Here is a 20,093-nt window from a genome sequence, read left to right as displayed (position 1 = left end):
GGAGAATACTTCGAAAAACAATAAAGCAGTTTTCAATGCCAAATTCCTGTTTTTTCATTGCTAGGCTCAAAATATAAATAGTGACCCTCGTAGTAAGGTATTTTGTTGGGCAAACTGAAGGAACATGCAAACAAATGTGTTCCATTGATACGTACGATTTTTATCGAATATCGCCACCCGACAAAGTATTTCACTACAATATGTGAAAGAAATTGCATGGACTGCAACATCCAACAAAAATCGCATGCATAAACAAGAAGGGGTTTATACTACAAATATGCTGCTGGAATTTTATTACTCTTCTGGCTCACTTCATCTTAATGAATGTAGCAGTGCTTACGAAGGCTTTCTTTTATCATCCTGACGTATTGCTGGTTTCGCACAAGTTAACATACGTTTACAATGACATTGCAATATTCTTAGATATCAAGAAGAATCCAACCAAATGGGATATATATTGAATACTATCACGAAACAGTGAAACCTAAATCTGCATTGGTGAACGTTATAAAAATTGTCAAGTGCATGCTCCCAACCTCAAATTTACTGCAACACTAGCATTGCAATGAAATTAACGCCACTCTCTGTCCTGTCTGTTTAAACTCGTGATAGATGGTCATTAATCTCTCACTGAGTGAAGTTAGTGTCCAATATTATGAAATAAGATACTAATAATAAATACGTAAATATTTTAATATCATATTTACTCGAATCATTCAATCATAAAAGCAAATCACTTTCTTCAAGAATTGACTTTTCTCTGCCAGCTCTGCTAAATCTTCACTTTCCATCTACTGATTTATACAAGGGGTGGCCAGAAAGTAATTTCCAATTAATAGGCACATTGATTTTTCGCAAACGCCAAAACCGTGAAAAATGTTAATTGCTGCAAAGTTATGTTTAGGAATGTGCAGTAATGCCTGGACAAATTTTTCGCCCGTTCGAAATATCGAAATAATGTGAATTTGGCATAAAATGCTAATTGTTTACGTTTTTAGCGATTTTTTTTAAAAAATAAATGTCCTAAAACAACAAAAAATTCCATGAAATCCAACATTCTTGTCTTTTCTAGGCCATATTTGCGTACATAGAACATGCAAGTTTTCCAACATTTTACTCAAGAGTAAACTATAGAGTTATACGTAAATGGAATAATTCCAACAGCCACATTAAATCATACATTTCCCACGATTTTTTCAACTTCTATCAAAACCATTTGTATCACAGAGCAACGTGGCAGGGTTCTAACAGGAGATCGAGTGCGTATCTACCGTCACACGGGAGCCACATCTTCGTATTTGTCGCACGAGATATGTTTTGAATTACCAATCTAAGTGCGCACTATTGGCATTTGTCAAGCGAGTAATAATGGAGCTCAGTCGTTAGGGCATCTGACTACTATGCAAAAGACCCGGGGTCGATCCCCTGCGGGGGAGAACCGGGATGTTTTCCACCTATTCAAACTGCTCCGGCACCCACCCAGCATCATATGAAGCTGGTACCTTGAGGAATCTTTGAGGGATAAAGGTAGCCAGGAGTGTGGTGCTGATCACATCACCCCCACCTTTAGCCGTGATCAAGAAAGTGTGGGGCCCTAACTCCACACCAAAATTCCATTATCTAAAATCCTTACCTTAACATTAATAAAGGGGCATGGAAAATAACTTTCCCAAAATAACTTTCAAGATAAGGCGTAAGCCTTGTGACTTACAATTTGAAACAGTAGTTTAAAAACACCATGAAGGTATAATTTCAGATATTTTCCAGAAAATGCGCTAAAATGATAATGTGAATTTTGGGAAAAATAACACCGTATAGTAAAAAATAAAAGAATACACCAATTTGAAAAAAAAAACAAAACAAAATATCAAGGTGCCTACCAATTAGGCATAAATAAAACAAGAATATCAGTTGTAAGTTATTGCATTAGTAACAGTGAGTCCTTACCTAATTTTCGGCATAATCACCACCGTTGTTCTGGCATGTGTCGTAGCATGGTACTAAATTTTGTATGCCCATGTTATATGTGTCTGACAGCAAAGACTGGAACTATCTCTGCCGCAATGTAGCTGTCAAAGCCTTGCCCTGCCAGAAACCTCTTCAGTTAGACAAAGAGATGAAAGTCTGTACATTCAAGGCCAGGGCTGTACAGGGAGTGGTCTAAGATCTCTCACCTTAAGTGATGCAAAGGGCCCGTGTGTACTCAGCTGTATGGAGTAGTGCACATTCGATTGGCCTTCCGTGAATTGTCTGCACCATCGTCTGACCATACTATCACTCACGATGTCCGGTCTGCTCAACTCACACGATTGCTGGTGGCTCTGTGCCAAATTCTGAGCGTGCAATGTAGGCTACATTGCATTCGGGGGGAAACTTTATGAGAGCTGCAATCTTTAACCTAGAACTGTCCTAAACTGGCTTCATTGGAACTGTACCAGATTACAGCTACATGCCAGGTCTTCCTGCCTGCATGTGTGTGTGTGTCGCTCTCCGACCACTAGTGCTGTGTATAGGCACCATTGGAGCTTTTTCAGGATGCCCCTCGTATATGAACTTTCAGAAGCTTTTATTATTAGTGTGTTCCTGTTTTAATGTGTTGGTTTGCTAAATCAGGTTCCTATACAATGCAATTCTATAAATTCCTGGCGTTAAATTTCTAATACTTGCATACCTTTTTCGTCAGGATTAATGGTATAACTGCATGTTGTCAGTTTCACAGTACTTCACTTGGATATACTGTACTGAAGCAGAAATCTCATTGATAATGTAAGGAAATATGACTCTTTTGTACCATTCAATTGTTTCACTTATATTCAAGAGTTAAGTTGTTTGCTTTACAGACAAGAGAGAAGTAGCTTTATGCATTGAAAAATGAGTCCACACTCATAGTTTTTGCAAGCAGAGGGTTCCAAGCCTCAGTGGAAATATCAACATATAATACCGAGAATGTATAAGGAGACTGATAAATTACAAAATGTATTTCTTAATCAATCACTCTTATCTCATTTAGTTGTAACTTTACAAATAATCAAGTATTTTATTTTAAACTTACTACGTATGATAAAATTCCATAATCCTTCCCTAGCTTGTGAATTGTAATAATTTTCCAAATTCACTATTTTGCTGTTTGAATTCAAGTCATAGAGAATAGAGAAATTAAGACAATTTAATAGAAGATAATATTGGTACTTAACAAAACCATACGTGGATCTGTATGAGTTTATTATTTTCATTTGTAAAAACATCGATTTAGTTTAGTTTGTAATTGTCAGGGAAAAATGTAAATTTTGTCCTGGAAAACCTGGAAAAGTCAGGGAATTTCATTTCTGCTTGTTTGTAGCCACCCTGAATAAATAATTATACATATTTCAGTTGGTAAATATTTTCCTTTGTTGCATCACTAACGTTACACAACTCATACTTTGTACTAACACTATTTGATAATATAAAATACTCAATTTTATATGTAATACACACACCAAAACCTCTGTGCTTAGTTTGGCGTAAAACCTATTAATTTGAAAGATGCTAATAAAACCTCAGATACTGATATAATAGGAGTATAGTTGCTTAATAACAAAAGGTGGACTTGTTTCCTCACTCAACTTGAAATTATTTTGTCACTTTCATTTTATCCTGTTGATAGAAGATGGCACAAATTTATTTATTTGGGAGCTTCTATGTGTTTCATAATATTGCATACTTTAATGGCCACTAATTGACCAATACATATGGTTTACTTGCACAAAATTGTGATGGTCTGCAGTACAGACCTAGATTCTTTAGTGAATGGTGCATTTATGTTGCCGTTTGGGTGTGAATTAACGTAACATACAGTGTGTTCAGATAAATATCAACTAATAAGAAATTAAAATATCTCTGGAACCAATAGTGATAAGGCCCGACCCTGCGGCCGAGTGGTTAGCACATCGTGCTGTGATGCCAAGGGTCCCGGGTTCGAATCCCGGTCGGGCTTGGTTGTTTGTGAATGTCCATTCATCAATTTCATCACTCATCCCCATCTTCGCAAATTAGCCAAGAGGCACAAAATGCGAAGTAAAATAAACTAAATCAAATCAAAACCAATAGTGATAAGATCGTCCAGTTTCATTTTTCTGAAACAGAAACTCATATAAAGTTCTGTCATCAACAAAAAATTCACTGCACTCACCTCAACAGATCTCCACGTGCGCTTCTTTGGTTGCTTGACAAACATGAAGGTGGTATCAACTTCCCTGTAGGTGTTCTGTAACATTTGAGGCATCACAGATTCACACATTAGTTCTTTGTCGAAGATCATCCTAGACTTGCACTGCTGTTCGTCACACAAGAGTCTTGATGTACCCCCATAGAAAAAAGTCTAGCGAGATCAAATCAGGCAGCCTGAATAGGGCCTGCGCTTCCAATCCAATTTTGTGGGAAATTGTTATCGAGGAAATTTCTGTCATTCTTGGCATATTGAAACGTGTATTCAGCTTACAGCATAATGTTCAGACATTTCCAAGTACGTTTCTCCTGTAACTGTATCCTTTGCAAAGAAAAAGGGCCCGATCACAGAATCATGAGTCAATAATAAATGATAACAATAAACACACCACACATTTAATTTGAAGCTGTTCTGTTCATGTCCCATCACAAAGTCAGGATTTTCCTCACCACATATCCTGCCTATTCACTTTACCTGATGTATGGAAAGAAAATGCTAGAAGTTTCAGGAATTCACTATCTTCATCAATTTGCGATAAGATTTTAATAGTGAACTCGTTCCTTCGAAGTCTGTCATTACGCTGAATATTTTGAACGAGCTGTCTCTTTTAAGCTCTAGGCTGCAACCTTTTGTGCATGTCATGCACAGTCGATCGAAGGATTTTAAGTTGTGCACTCACCCATCGAATCAATTTCTGTGGGCTACATTGAAAAGCTTATCAAACTGCCTCCATTTGTTCCTCACTCACTGGTTTCTTGCCACTGCCTTCCTTCCTCAACACAGAACCAGTTTCCAACAATTGTTTATGCCACCGAACAAAGGAATGACTTTGTGTCCGTATTGTGGTCTGAATTTTCTCTGGATGGTAACAGGAGACTTGAATTCAGCAAATCAGAAACAGCACTCGACTTTCTGATGCACCATAAACAATGCCATTTTGCTCCCTTGTAAACAAACTCAAAGCACATGCACTCTAGCAATGTTACCATCTTCCACCTCTTGGTGAAAAACATTTTTGCATGTTAAAAAATGCATTCTTTATGGTTTTGGTTTACTTTTTTAAGAAAAGAAATTACTTGTGCTTTACTGAAGTATGTATACTAGTGTGCTAAGTAGATATTACAAAAAGAATGCTTTACTTCTGTCTCTATGAGGGTCAGCTAAAAAATTATTCAGACCAACCCACTTGTAAATGTTGCATGGCAATTGACTTTATAAATATTTGCACACCTTTATAGCATGTTGGTGAAAAGTAGAATCCATATATGTTAAAAAGATACAAAGATACAAAAGATTTCATTTGATAAATGAAATTCCCATATTTTATATTCCCACAATATACATCAAGGAGTTATACATGGTGAAAATCGGGTACCTGTATCAGAGCCACCTGCTGAAAATAAAGTGAACCATGAAGATGACGGTACCCAGCCAGTCTGCCACCTACACAGAGATTACCACACACGAAAACCATACATAAATCAGATGACTGCTTCCATTGCATTTCAATTGCTGAAGATGAGTGATGTTACAGGAACATGTAATTAGGAAGACAGCAAAATGGTTCCTCTCAAGTACATGAAAATCAAGCAGATAGTGGTCGAGCCCTGTTGTCCGTTTTTCACCCTATTAATGTAAGTGAAGGGGAAAAAGATAAAAAAGGACCCCACAGTTCTTGGGTTAGGTTGTGTATACTCAGATTTTAACTCGACCAATGAAATGCACCGAATGTAGCAGATGACAGAATCCTGCCTCTGGATTGCGAATATGTGTGGCATTTTCTACATCTCATCGTTACCTTGATTCAGTGCCAAGTGTTGTATCGTCATGAAGCAGAGACGTAATATTTAACATTATTCATTTTCTTGACGGTAAAGCAAGGAAGGAAAGTTATAAATATGGTAGAATGGGGACACCATGGAAGGGGAACATTTCCATCTGTTGTGACTGCGAGTAAGAAACAAATGACTGTCCATTTTAGTTCAAGAGTTGGGCCCATTCTTTCTCTTCTTGGTATGACTGTGTTCTCATTTTCGTATCATTTTATGTGTTGACCAGTGATATTGGTAATGGAATTCAATTGGGCACTTAACAATACCCCTAAAACATGCTGCCATAATGTAAACAAACTAAGAATGTGATGAAAATAAACATGATGCCATAAATGGATCACAGGCACTTATACGAGTACAATTAGATTATCAGTCTGTGAATTTTTCAGCTGACTCTCATAACCTGCTTAACGACCACTTATATTAATATTGTGCAAAATGTTTAATAGGAAAATGAACTGGAATTTCTAAAGTTCTTGGTGCGCCAGTGCTATGCATACCATCGTTGCAACAATTTGCTGAGGATTTCTTCTATCCTTGCCGACTTTCCTGTAGATCGCCTTATGTTTAGGGACAATTGTGATGGTACAAGCTCCTTGATTGACACCAGCACGGGAAAATTGATTCTTAAGCTCCGAAATGAAAACAGGGTGAGTTCATTTTTAATTTAAGCTACTACTGTGTGCAGTTTTAATTTCGAACTAATTTATTTTTTCATAATTGGTAAATGAGAGATGCAGTAGTAGATAAATACAGAGAAACTAGTACTCACTTTTTCCACAAGACTGTTTTATTTGTAGAGCTATTAATTTCAGTGACCACTGCCACCATACAACACTGACAGATTTCCATGGCACGTAGAGGACATCAAGTCATACTATCTTTCTTGGTAACTTTCAGCCCATTGAAGCCTTGTTTCGATGCCATGAGTCTTCAAAAGACTGCATTTTTATGTGCTGTATGGTGGCATACATATAGGATGATAAAAGCATTTTTTCCCCCCCTGCCCTCGTAACATTAAAATAAAACCTTAGCCAGTAAATATCAACTGATAACTAATACTAAATGACAAATGTTCAGTGAAGAACTTGTATGATGGCTTCACCTCTTTGATTACTGTTTGCAACAGGGCTGCTGTTGAAAATATTGATACACCGAAAAGATACCAACCTTTGAAAATACCAAGACCTTTATATTCACAACGCTGAATCATCAATATACCAAAGATTGGATTTTTCATTTTTTTTTCAACAACTTCAGTATTTCTGCCATGTAGTTATGTTTTTGCCCATTCTATTGACTAAATTTGATAAAAACTTTTTAAATTGTTAAATAAGTTTACAATGTAAGTAATTTGGTATCTCCATTAATTCAGTACCTTCTGTATTTTTCATGTGCAACAAATACTGCAACTTGGTATCATGAACTCAAAAACTAGGGAATCATGTTATGTAACCAGGTGAATGCAATGAGTTTCCGTAGACAAAACTACAAATTCAGGAATTTATTGACAAGACTAGGATATGTGATTTATTATACAGTCACTAAAATAATAAGAAATGACAAAATTGTGCCCTTGATTGCAGGAACTCAGTACCCAAATTTCAGTTCTAAATCTGGTTACCCAGTTTATGGCTCTAAATCTGGTTACCCAGTTTATGGCTCTAAATCTGGTTACCCAGTTTATGGCTCTAAATCTGGTTACCCAGTTTATGGCTCTAAATCTGTGTACCCAGTTTATGGTTTCAAATCTGTGTACCCAGTTTATGGTTTCAAATCTGTGTACCCTGTTTGCAACAAGATCTAGATAATTTTCGAAACCGGGTAACCTGGATTCAAAATTTTTTGTCCATTCCTAATGTGAATGAATCGTTGAAATTTTTCATGAAATACTTGCCATTTTATATCAGATTGGTCATTAGAATCGATAAACTTTTTATTTCTGTACTCTGTTGGTATTAGCATTAAATTCCACAGTATTTACAATATTGTATAATTATTTTAGGAGTATGATTTTCATTTTGGTAACACGTGGAAGAAACTCTCCAGCAAAATGGGACTGATAGGGTCAAAATCAAGTAAAACTAGTGAAACTACCACAAATGATGTCTACTCTTGTCCAAAATGCCGTGTTGGCATCAATTCATTCAAGGAAATTCAGGTAAGTGTTTAACAAATAATTGTTGTTAATAACATGGGGAGTTGCAGATAAAACTTTTCACAGAATTTTCAGAGCAGAGATCTGCATGCTGTGTCAAATATTGGGAAGTTTATAATTTGAAGATAGAATTGTGTGAAGAATGAACGGATCTTGAAGAGTCAGCAATTTTATTGTTAGTGCAACAAAATTCCTGACAAGAGTACAAGATGGTACACTCTTGCACACTGCAAAGTATAACAAGGGAAATATATATCTAAAACTCTTACATAGAGATGACACCAAAAATAACACAAAAAGGTGTAGATATTTTAGTCTATGTGCTTCCATAAATTGGACTTCTCACTCAAAATTTACTGGTAGAAAATGCACAGAACAAAATTTGTGTCTCTGTCAGAGATTGGCAGTGTTGATTACAGCTAGTGTTGCACGAGAGACTACTAGTGTTTCCAGGTATGCCGAAATTTACAGTTGAAACTAAAATTGTTGGGCAAAGTTGTGATTTATGATATGGTCGGAGTGTAGGTACATGTTGAGTCCATAGACAAAATTTTCAACTGCTGTTCTCTTGCCAACAAAGAGTATATGCCAATGAAATGTCACTTTTTACTGTCCCCATATTTCCAAATACATCAAGTGCTGCATGTAACCCTCATTGGGTGCAAAACCCAGATTATCTTTATACAAGTCACAAAACATTGATTTATGGCTCTCCATTAATTTCTTTTAACCTCCCCCCCTCTCAAATTGGCATTCTGGAAAGGAAAATTTCTCTGCCTTGAACCATTAAGTGATTTTTTAGAATTCACTGTAGAGTATATTGGTAATCTCGAGTATTTAAAAATATCTCTATGGATGAGGCCTCATGATGCACAAAACCCTTTTTAATTATACCTTAGAGTTTAATATTATAAAATGATCAAACCTAGGGTTGTGAGATTTTTCAAACACACTATATTGTTATAAGCTGATTTGATTATATTGTATATAATTTAATTGTAAATTTATTACTTTAGGAACACAAGAAGATGTGCTTTGTATTTGAAAATGGAGAAAAATCCTTGCATCCTGATGGTCGACAAGATGGTCTACTTCGCAGAAAACCAGTAAGAAAATTCATATTTCTTTCGTGTTTATTCTTAGGCAGCTTTCAGACGAAAGTGCCATTTGGAAACTAACCTTCAGAAATAAATACAACCTTTCGGACCGATGTTCAACATGACAAAGCTGCATATGCCACTTGCATGCCACTCTTATTGGGCCATTTTCTCAGTGTGCATGATAAGATTTGTTGCTCATGCATGAATGTGAAGGCTTTTTGTAACAGACAGGAGGGGTCTGTGTTACCAGTCGCAGGTCACTTTAGTGTGAAAGCCTCCTTGGAGGTACATCTTAGTACTGAAGCAACAAAAAAACGAATTTTCAAATTTACTTTAGATTTCTAGGCAATATATGACATTTTACAAATGAATCTGCAAAATTTTGAAGTTGTAATAAAAAGTACAGTGCAAAATGTAACTGGGACATATTTTTTTAAAATTTTGTTTTTTTTAAAACTAGAAGAATTTCATACTTTTTAATTATTGCAGACCTTCTTTTGCACTTAGATGTTACTGTGACCTGGTTTTATGATCTTCGGAAAATAAAAATAAATCTTAACCTTCACCAGGCTTGGCTTTCCAGTCATACACTTTTCAAATGTGTTTCAATCTACAATAATAATAATAATAATAAAGACATAGACAAGAAGTAATTGCCGTAGAGCTGAAATATTTATTTTAACTTTGTGCCAAATGACAGTCCTCTCAATGGAAGTTATTTTATGCAGGATGCCGACAGACCTGGGAAACTGGGAAAAGTCAGGGAATTTGAGGTGTCAAAAAAATTCAGGGAAATGTTGGGGATTTTTGTCTTGATTGACTTTTTATTTTTTTAATTTTTTTTTAAGATGTCGTTATGGAACTCTGCACGGGAACAGGAAATCTTGTTGCCCCTTTTATGCACGGACAAACACGGTGCCAAAAATCAGTGATGGCAGGAGGAGAGAGAGAGAAATTTCCGGAGGGGCAGAAAAATGTGTTAAGCCTCTAAATATTACATGGAAAATGCATTGAATTTCATTTTTTCTTGTCCGTATGTGAGTAGTAAGGGGACAGAACTGTCAACAGATGGAGGGGATGGGAGCTGGTGGTGCCGTCTGGTAGTTGTCGGACATTGTAGTAAGGCATGGAAACAAATAGGCTCCATTGATACATACTATTTTTGTCGAATATCGCCACCCGACAAAGTATCTCACTACAACATGCGACAGAAATTGCATGCATGGCACTCATATGGAATTGATTTTTGTTGGATGTCTTCAGACTGCAACATCCAACAAAAATCGCATGCATAGACAAGAAGTGATTTAGACTGCAAATATGCTGCTGGAATTTTATTACTCTTCTGGCTCACTTCACCTTATTTAATGTAGCAGTGCTTACGAAGGTTTTCTTTCATCATCCTGACGTATTACTGGTTTCGCACAAGTTAACATACGTTTACAATGACATTGCACTATTCTTAGATATCAAGAAGAATCCAACAAAACAGGATGTATATTGAATACTAGCACGAAAAAGTGAAACATAAATCTGCATTGGTGAACGTTATAAAAATTGGCAAGTGCATGCTCCACACCTCAAATTTATTGCAATACTAGTATTGCAATGAAATTAACGCCACACGCTGTCCTGTCTGTTTAAACTCGTGAGAGATGGTAATTAATATCTCACTGAGGGAAGTTAATGTCTAATATTATAAAATAAAATACTAATAATAAATACGTAACTATTTTAATATCGTATGTACTCAAATCATTCAATCATAAAAGCAAATCACTTTCTTCAAGAATTAACTTTTCTTTGCCAGCCCTGCTAAATTTTCACTTCCCATCTACTGATTTATACTAGGGATGGCCAGAAAGTAATTTCTGTGTAGTAGGGACATTGATTTTTCGCAAATGCGAAAACCGTGGAAAATGGTAATTGCTGCAAAGTTATGTTTATGAATGTGCAGTGATGTCTGGACACATTTTTCGCCCATTCGAAATATCGAAATAATGCGAATTTGACATAAAATGCAAATTGTTGACGTTTTTTGCTAATTTTTTTTAAAGAAAATCCTAAAACAACGAAAAATTCCATGAAATCCAACGTTCTTGACTTTTCTAGGCCATGTTTCTGTACATAGAATGTGCAAGTTTTCCAACATTTTATTCAAGAGTAAACTATAGTGCTTGTTATACATGGAATAATTCCGACAGCCACATTAAATCATGTATTTCCCACGATTTTTTCAACTTCTACTAAAAACCATTTGCATCACAGAGCAAAGTGGCAGGGTTCTAACAGAAGGTCGAGTGCGTATCTACCGTCACACGGGAGCCACATCTTCAGTATTTGTCACACGAGATGTGTTTTGAATTACCAAGCTAAATGCGCACCATTGGCATTTGTCGAGTGAGAAATAATGGAGCTCAGTCGTTAGGGCATCTGACTACCATACGAGAGTCCTGAGGTCTTTCCCCTGTGGGGGAGAACTGGCATCTTTTCCACCTATTCAAACTGCTCTGGTGCACACCCAGCATCATATCAAGCGGGGAACCTGGAGAAAGCTTTGAGGGATAAAGGTAGCCAGGAGCATGGTGCTGATCACATCACCCCCACCTTAAGCCGTGATCAAGAAAGTGTGAGGCCCTAACTCCACAACCTTATACACCTTCATGGCAAAGTGCAGGGGAGCACTTTACTTCCACTTTTACTGCCTCAAAAATTTGTTCCAACATATCAAACTGTCACGAAAATACGTAGACCATGTGACCTACAATTTACCAGGTGTGCCGGTTAATAATTCTTAATTTCGTCGCTGGATGGTGCTGGAAGCAAGGGTTGGTGCGCAGTCTCAACTGTTACGTCAGGGTGTTGCCAGGACAGTACCTGTCAAAATGCCGTGAATGTGCAACCGAGTGCGAGTAATCGTGATATTGGGTTTGTGTGGGAAACATTTTGACCTTCATACCAAATAAGGAGCATGTGTGGCACGGCACATCCTGCTTTTCTTGTTCAATCAAAAGAACAACGAGAGTGAAAGCCATTATATCCTTGTGGAAACGTACGGTGACAATGTCCTAATGCAAGACTCGTGTGTGCGTTGGTTTCGACGATTCAAAAGATCGCCCGGGCCAGTCGAAAAAATTCCAAGACCCCGAATTGCAAGCACTATTGGATGAAGACGATACGCAAACGCAACAACAACTGGCAGAAAAGTTAAATGTTGGTTGCCAAACCATATCTGATCGTCTTCATGCCATGGCAAAGTTCCAGAAGGCAGGAAAATGGGTCCCACGTCATCTGAACGACAGACAAATGGAAAAGCGAAAAACTGTGTGTGAAGTGTTGCTTTCTCAGCATGAAAGAAAGTCTTTCTTGTATCAGATAGTGACTTGGGACGAAAAATGGATCTACTTCGAGAACCCAAAATGCAAAAAGTCATGGGTTGACGCAGGACAAATCTTCAACATCGACCGCAAAACCAAATTGCTTCGGAAGGACGACAATGCTGTGCATTTGGTGGGATCAGAAGGGTGTGGTGTACCATGAGCTTCTAAAACCAGGTGAAACAGTGAATGCCATTCGCTACCATCAACAAATCGTCAATTTGAACCATGCATTGATCGAAAAGCACCCAGATTGGGCAACAAGACACGGAGAAGTGATTTGGCAGCACGACAACGCCTCATCACACACAGCGAAAGGAGTCAGACACCATTTCTGCACTTGGCTGGGAATTCTTGCACCACCCACCATACTCGCCAGACTTAGCCCCTTCGGACTACCACTTGTTTTCATCGATGTCTCACTCACTTTCCCAGCAACACTTCAACAATTATGAAGATGTCGAATAATGGCTTGCTGACTGGATCACCTCAAAATGTGAACGATTTTTCTGGAAGGGCATCCACAATTTAACGGACAGATGGGCACAATGTATAGCTAGCGATGGCACATACTTTGAATGAAGCATTTGTTACCTTTCTCCCCAGACACACTTGTTTTCTTTCGGATCAATTAGGAATTATTAACTGGCACACCTGCTAATATAATACTTTACAAGCACAATGGAGTATTAAGTTTCGGTATATTTGCCACAAAAATGTTCTAAAACAAAAATGCGAATTTTGGGAAACGTAACAATAACAAGTCAAAATAAGGTAATGCCAATTTTTGGTGCCATAATATATCTGTATCTATCACGTGAGATTGATTGATTTACATTTTTTGAGTGAGTCTCCCCTTATGGTCATTATGCACCCTTCAGAATATATGGGGAAAATTCCATTATCTAAAACCCTTACCTTAAAATTGAAAAGGGGGTATGGAAAATAACTTTCCCAAAATTACTTTCAACATATAAAAGTCTCACAAAGAGGTGTAGGCCATGTGACTTACAATTTGAAACAGTAGTTTAAAAACACCATGAAGGTATAATTTCAGATATTTGCCAGAAAATTCGCTAAAATGAAAATGTTAAATTTGGGGAAAATAACACCGAATAGTAAAAAATAAAAAATTACCAATTTAAAAAAAAATGACAAAAATTTGTCATAGCATGGCACTAAATTTTGTATGCCCATGTCATATGTGTCTGACAGCAAAGGCTGGAACTCTCTCTAATGCAGTGTAGGTGTCAAATCTTTGTCCTGCCAGAAACCTCTTCAGTTAAACAAAGAGATGTAAGTCGGTACATTCAAGTCCAGGGCTGTACAGGAAGTGGTCCAAGATCTCTTACCTGAAGTGATGCAAAGGCCCACCTGTACTCAGCTGTATGGGGTTGTGCACATTTGATTGGCCTTCCGTGAATTGTCTGCACCATTGTGGACCATACTATGTCTCACGAGGCCTGGTCTGCACACCTCACGATTGCTAGTGGCTCTGTGCCAAATTCTGAGCGTGCAAAAATCTGATTACTACACGTAGGCTACATCGCAGTCATTGGGAGACTGTATGAGAGCTGCAATCTTTAACCTAGAACTGTCCTAAAACGGCTGCATTGCAACTGTACCAGATTACAGCTACATGCCACTTCTTCCTGCCTGCATGTGTGTGTGTTGCTCTCCGACCATTAGTGCTGTGTATAGGCACCATTGGATCTTTTTTCAGGACGCCCCTCATATATGAAATTTCAGAAGCTGTTATTAACATTTTTTTTTTTCGCGTTAAATTTCTAATACCTACATACCCTTTTAGTTAGCAATAATGGTATAACTGCATGTTGTCAGTTTCACAATACTTCACTTGGATGTACTGTACTGAAGCAGAAATCCCATTGATAATGTAAGGAAATTTGACACTTTCTTTTGTACAATTCAATTGTTTCACTTATATGCAAGAGTTAAGTTGTTTGCTTTACAGAGAAGAGAGAAGTAGCTTTATGCATAGAAAAATGAATCTGCACGGTGGTTCCAAACCTCAGTGGAAATATCAACATACCTAGGTATAATACCGAAAATGTAGGAGGAGACTGATAAATTACAAATTGTATTTCTTAATCAATCACTCTTCTCATTTAGTCGTAACTTTAAAAATAAGGTATTTTATTTTAAACTTACTGCATATGATAAAATTCCGTAATCCCTTCCTAGCTTGTGAATTGTAATAATTTTCCAAATTCACTATTTTGCTGTTTGAATTCAAGTCATAGAGAATAGAGAAATTAAGTCAATTTCATAGAAGATAATATTGGTACTTAACAAAACCATATGTGGATCTGTATGAGTTTATTATTTCCATTTGCAAAAACATCGATTTAGTTTAGTTTGTAATTGTCAGGGAAAAATGTAAATCTTGTCCTGGAAAAGTCAGGGAATTTCATTTCTGCTTGTTTGTAGCCACCCCGTTTATGCATATTCCTTTACAATAATAATAGTTATGATAAGAACAATCTTGAAATTGATGGAACAAAATTATTTGGCAGGCCACTAAGGCTACCACAAAAAAATGAAGTGAATGAAAAAATTCAGTATGTAGTACTGTAATGTTGCTACAATCATGTGAATTCACATTAAAAGTAGTTAGATACTAATTTGGAAATAAATATTAATAAATGCTCTTGAAGAGAAGCAGTATATCAATCTTAGTATGGAAATTTGGATGTAGCTTCAGTCCAATGAATGCAAATCACTGAATGACAAAAGACAACTCTTCAACAACACATCAGTCACGTCCTCATATTTTTTATAAAAACACCTTAAGAAAGCATTTTTTGAAAGAAAGAGAATAAAACAAATGCAACCATTTCTGAAATCGGGCATCTTCTGCTGGGCTCCTAATTGTCACGAATTGAAAATAATGGTCTCATCAGGTTATCACAAAATTCATCTTGTCGATGACATGTAACTCTTTGTTTCCCACCTTTTGGAATAGAAAAGCCCTTGATTAATGGCCCAACAGGAGATGCTTGATCTCCGGAATTTTCTAATTGGTTTCAAATGAATGTTCGTTTTCTTTCCCCCCCCCCCCCCCCCCCAAAATGTGGAGTTGCAAGTGATATGTTGTTGAAGAGTGGCCTTTTGTGGTGATTTCCTACTATCTACAGCCTATTTATGTACACAAGACTGATCATGCAACCAAATTTCGTTGTAACTCTGTTTATCAATGCAAGGCAGCTTACTTGTACTAATTACGGATTTTTTTCTAAAACTTCCGATCCTTTATTATTGGAGGGACATTGGTGAATTGGTTGTTACATGTATGTACTATCAGATGGAACAGTTATTTTTTATTGCTGGCAATTAGAGGGCCAGGCAAGATATACCAAATTTCCAAAATTTCACATAATTTAAAATTCTTCTCCAGTAAATTGTCTTCATATCAATATTTTTTTTCACCCAAAATTTGGGGACGGGAGTGTCATGTCATTAAAGAGCGGTCTTTTGGTGTGATTACCTGCAAATTTCAAGCAACTAATACCCATACATCCGATGACAATGCTATCAAGTAGTGCTGGGTGACCCCAAGAGGTTAAATAAATTGGAAGTTAGTAACCTCAGTGCAAACTTAATAAAAATATTAAATGTAGTAAAACTGATGGAATTAAAAAAAGAAATAGGCGCTGAAAAATTATGCCTCTGTTCTTGATAAAATATGGAATAACTGTAAGCATGCATAATTGAGAAGCATGTAGCAAAATATTATTTTGAGTTATCAATCACAAAATTATTTTTTTACTTAAGATTTTTTGGAAGCAGGTTAGCTGATTGCACTAGATAAACAATATTTTGGAACTGAATTTTTAGGTTATGAATAAAGATTATTTTATAAGCTACATGCATTCACACATTCTTGATATATTTATAAAGTTTGAAATATCTCAATCTTATAATTAATGAAAATATTGATGTTTTTCTCAGGACCAAACGATCCTGTATCGGAGGAAGCCAAAAGCTTCAAACAAGAACCGTAAAGAGGAACTATTGTTCAGAGATCAAGTAAGATATTTTTCAGTTTTTTTTTCTATGTTTAGTAGTAATTTTAGTTAATGAAGTAGGATTGCAGAAACACGGAGATTTACAAAACTTTCAGTTTCCAAATGCAATACAAAATATCATCTTCAATATATATAAAATTTGCTTTATTATACTAAATAACTCTGATGATACAAATCTAAACAATTATAATAGAATAAAGCGAGAAGTTAACCGCACATTTAGAAGTAAAAAAGAGATTACTTGAAAAGCAAAATTAACGAAATTGAAACAAACAGCAAAAATAAAAATATCAGAGTTTATATAAAGGTGTAAATGAGTTTAGAAAGGGGTGGCAACCTAAAGTAAACTTGATAAAAGATAAAGACGGTGATTTTCTAGCTGACCCAAGCGATATTCTAAATAGATGGAAGAACTACTTTAATGACCTTTTTAAATGTCCATGTAGGAGATAAATCAGAAGTGAATGAAGTACACACAGCAGAACCTTTAGTTCCAGAACCTAACTTGACTGAAGTTAAAGATGCTATTAAAAGGCTAAAGAATAACAAAGCACCTGGCATTGATTTAATACCAGCTGAGTTAATTAAATATGGTGGAAATTCATTAATTTGTCAAATTCATAAATTAATTTGTTTAATATGGAATAAAGAAGAAATCCCTCAACAGTGGAAAGAATCCATAATTGTTCCTGTGTTTAAAAAAGGTGATAAAATGAACTGCAATAATTACCGTGGAATTTCTCTACTCTCAACAACATATAAAATATTATCTAACATTCTTTTAACAAGACTAACCCCATATGCTAATGAAATTATAGGTGATTATCAATGTGGATTTAAACGCAACAGATCAACTACAGATCAAATTTTTCACATCAGACAGACACTTGAAAAAAAGTGGGAATATAATCAAAATGTCCATCAGCTATTCATTGATTTCAAAAAAGCATATGATTCGGTCAAAAGAGATAAATTATATAATATATTAGTAGAGTTTGGAATACCTAAGAAGCTTGTTAGTATGATAAAAATATGCACCAGTGAAACAGAAAGTAAAATTCGTGTGGGTATTAATATGTCTGACAAATTTACAATTCATGATGGGTTAAAACAAGGAGATGCATTATCTCCATTGCTCTTTAATTTTGCCTTAGAATATGCTGTTAGGAAGGTAAACGAAACTAAAGAAGGACTAAAATTAAATGGTGTGACTCAGTTGTTAGCATATGCAGATGATGTAGACTTACTGGGGGATGATGTGAATACAATTAAGAATAATGCTAAAATATTTTTCAAAACTGCTAAAGAGATAGGTTTGGAAGTTAACAAAGAGAAAACTAAATATATGCTTACAGGCCGAAACCAAGTGTTAGGTAATAATCAAAATCTAATTATTGATAACAACTCGTTTGAAACAGTTTCCAAATTCAAATACTTAGGAGTAATATTAACAAATGAAAATTATATTAAAGAGGAAATAAAAAGTAGGCTTAATTCAGGAAATGCATGTTACTTCTCTCTTCATAAACTTTTGTCTTCTCGTTTAATATCTAAGAATCTAAAAGTTAAAATATACAAAACCGTAATTTTGCCTGGAGTATTATATGGGTGTGAAACTTGGTCCCTTACATTGAAAGAGGAACATAAATTGAAAGTATTTGAAAATAGGATCCTTAGGAAAATCTTTGGACCTAAAAGGGATGAGGAGACAGGTGAGTTGAGAAGGTTACATAATTTAGAACTACATAATTTGTATTCATGTCCAGACATTATTAGAATAATTAAATCTAGAAGACTTAGGTGGGCAGGCCATGTGGCACGAATGGGAGAAGAAAGAGGAGTTTTCAGGATTCTTGTTGGGAAACCTGATGGTAAGAGACCAGTAGGAAGTCCAAGACGAAGATGGAGGGACAACGTCGAGATGGACCTAAGGGAAATCGGTAGGGATGGAAAAGAGTATATAGATCTTGCTCAAGATAGGGACAGATGGAAGGCCTGTGTTGCTGCAGCCATGAACCTTCGGGTTTAAGAAGGCTAGAGAGTTAGTTAGTTAGTTAGCTTTATTATACTTTGAGGAAGTTCCATAGAGAAATATTTTTGTGCTTATGCTGTGTTTGTAGTGAATACTTGCTTGTTTCCTGATCTACTATGTCATCAGTAAAGTTCACGTTATTGAGTTTGAGATTTTAAGTCCACTTTATGCACAGATAGGCTACTCCAGGGGTTTCCACACTTTTTCGTTTCATGGTGCTCTTAGTGTTGACAGATTTTTCCACGGTGCCAAAGTCAGAATGTAGGCCTATCTAACACTTGCAAAGCTCAGTGTGGTTAGTTTGATTGCCTTAAACACACATTTCAAATTCAGAAACATTTTTACATGTGAAAAACAATAAATAAGCACATATTTGGAATAAGTGTCATTTCAGTGAAAAATATTGGAACATTTTGCGGCACCCCTGTAAGCCAGCCCAATGATACCACAGCGCACACTGAACCACTATGTGCCTTCACCAGATTTTAAACCTGGGACCCCATCATTGCATGACAACAGCTTGCTACAGAGCATTCCCTGACGTTCGCTACAAGACGCGGCGCTTCTTTCCTGGTGAACGGAGTCTGTGACAGTTGCACGCTACAGTCTGTTTTTTTTCGCTCCCTGTTTCACTCTCTTTTCCTTTCTGTTGACGTTGCAGACTGATTCCAGTATAATCCTCCCTCCGAAGTTGTGTTGTGTTGTGTCGTGTCCGTGTGTTGAAGATTGTGGCTTAATATGTCACCACAAAAGTTTACATTACAACAAAGGATTTATCTTGTCGAGTGTTACTTCCGAAAGAGGAATTAAGTAGAAGTGTGACGATGTTTTGCAACTAAATTTCCTGATGCTCCCATTCCATATAGGACCAATATATTAAACCTCGTAAAAAAGTTTGAGTAACAGGGTCAGTTCTGAATAAAAGTGGAAAGATAAACCCACTTGCACTTACTGAGGAAAATCTCGATGAGATAGGACAAAGGTAAGAACAGTCTCCTCGGAAATCTATCTGCCGCCTCTCACAAGAAACGGGTGTTTCATAAACACCATCCGTGAGTTAAGAGAGAATTGTACGAGAAATTGGGGGAATTACAGTAGACGAACTTGCATGTGTAAATGCCAATTTCCTTTGGAGATGCCAGGAATGTAATGCAGCAGAGGGACATCATTTTCAACACTTTCTGTAGTCAAGGTTAGTACACAATATGAAAACTAATTTTGATAGCAGACTCTAGCGACTGTCGCGGACCCCATTCACCGGGAAATACAAGAGCTGATGTCGGGCCACTTGCCGCCGATTGTCGTAGCGAATGTCGGGGATTATGCCATCAGGGAGGT

At 36.5% G+C, this 20,093-nt stretch overlaps 1 protein-coding gene across 2 annotated transcripts in view; it reads left to right on the top strand.

The window, feature by feature from the left end:
* The window catches only part of LOC145984963 (uncharacterized), a 143,114-nt gene that overhangs the window by 107,461 nt on the left and 15,560 nt on the right, over nt 1-20,093 (top strand). For both annotated transcript variants that reach the window (XM_083118407.1, XM_083118408.1), the window contains exons 4-7: nt 6,489-6,689; nt 8,045-8,200; nt 9,214-9,303; nt 16,647-16,724. In XM_083118407.1, coding sequence (XP_082974533.1) covers nt 6,489-6,689; nt 8,045-8,200; nt 9,214-9,303; nt 16,647-16,724 — 525 coding nt within the window. The remainder of the gene's footprint in view (nt 1-6,488; nt 6,690-8,044; nt 8,201-9,213; nt 9,304-16,646; nt 16,725-20,093) is intronic.

Source organism: Lepisma saccharinum, chromosome 3 (genome assembly GCF_977018435.1).
Source record: "Lepisma saccharinum chromosome 3, izLepSacc3.1, whole genome shotgun sequence".
Classification (NCBI taxonomy): domain Eukaryota; kingdom Metazoa; phylum Arthropoda; class Insecta; order Zygentoma; family Lepismatidae; genus Lepisma; species Lepisma saccharinum.
The sequence above is the reverse complement of the archived record's forward strand: the minus strand, read 5'-3'. Positions and strand labels throughout refer to the sequence as shown.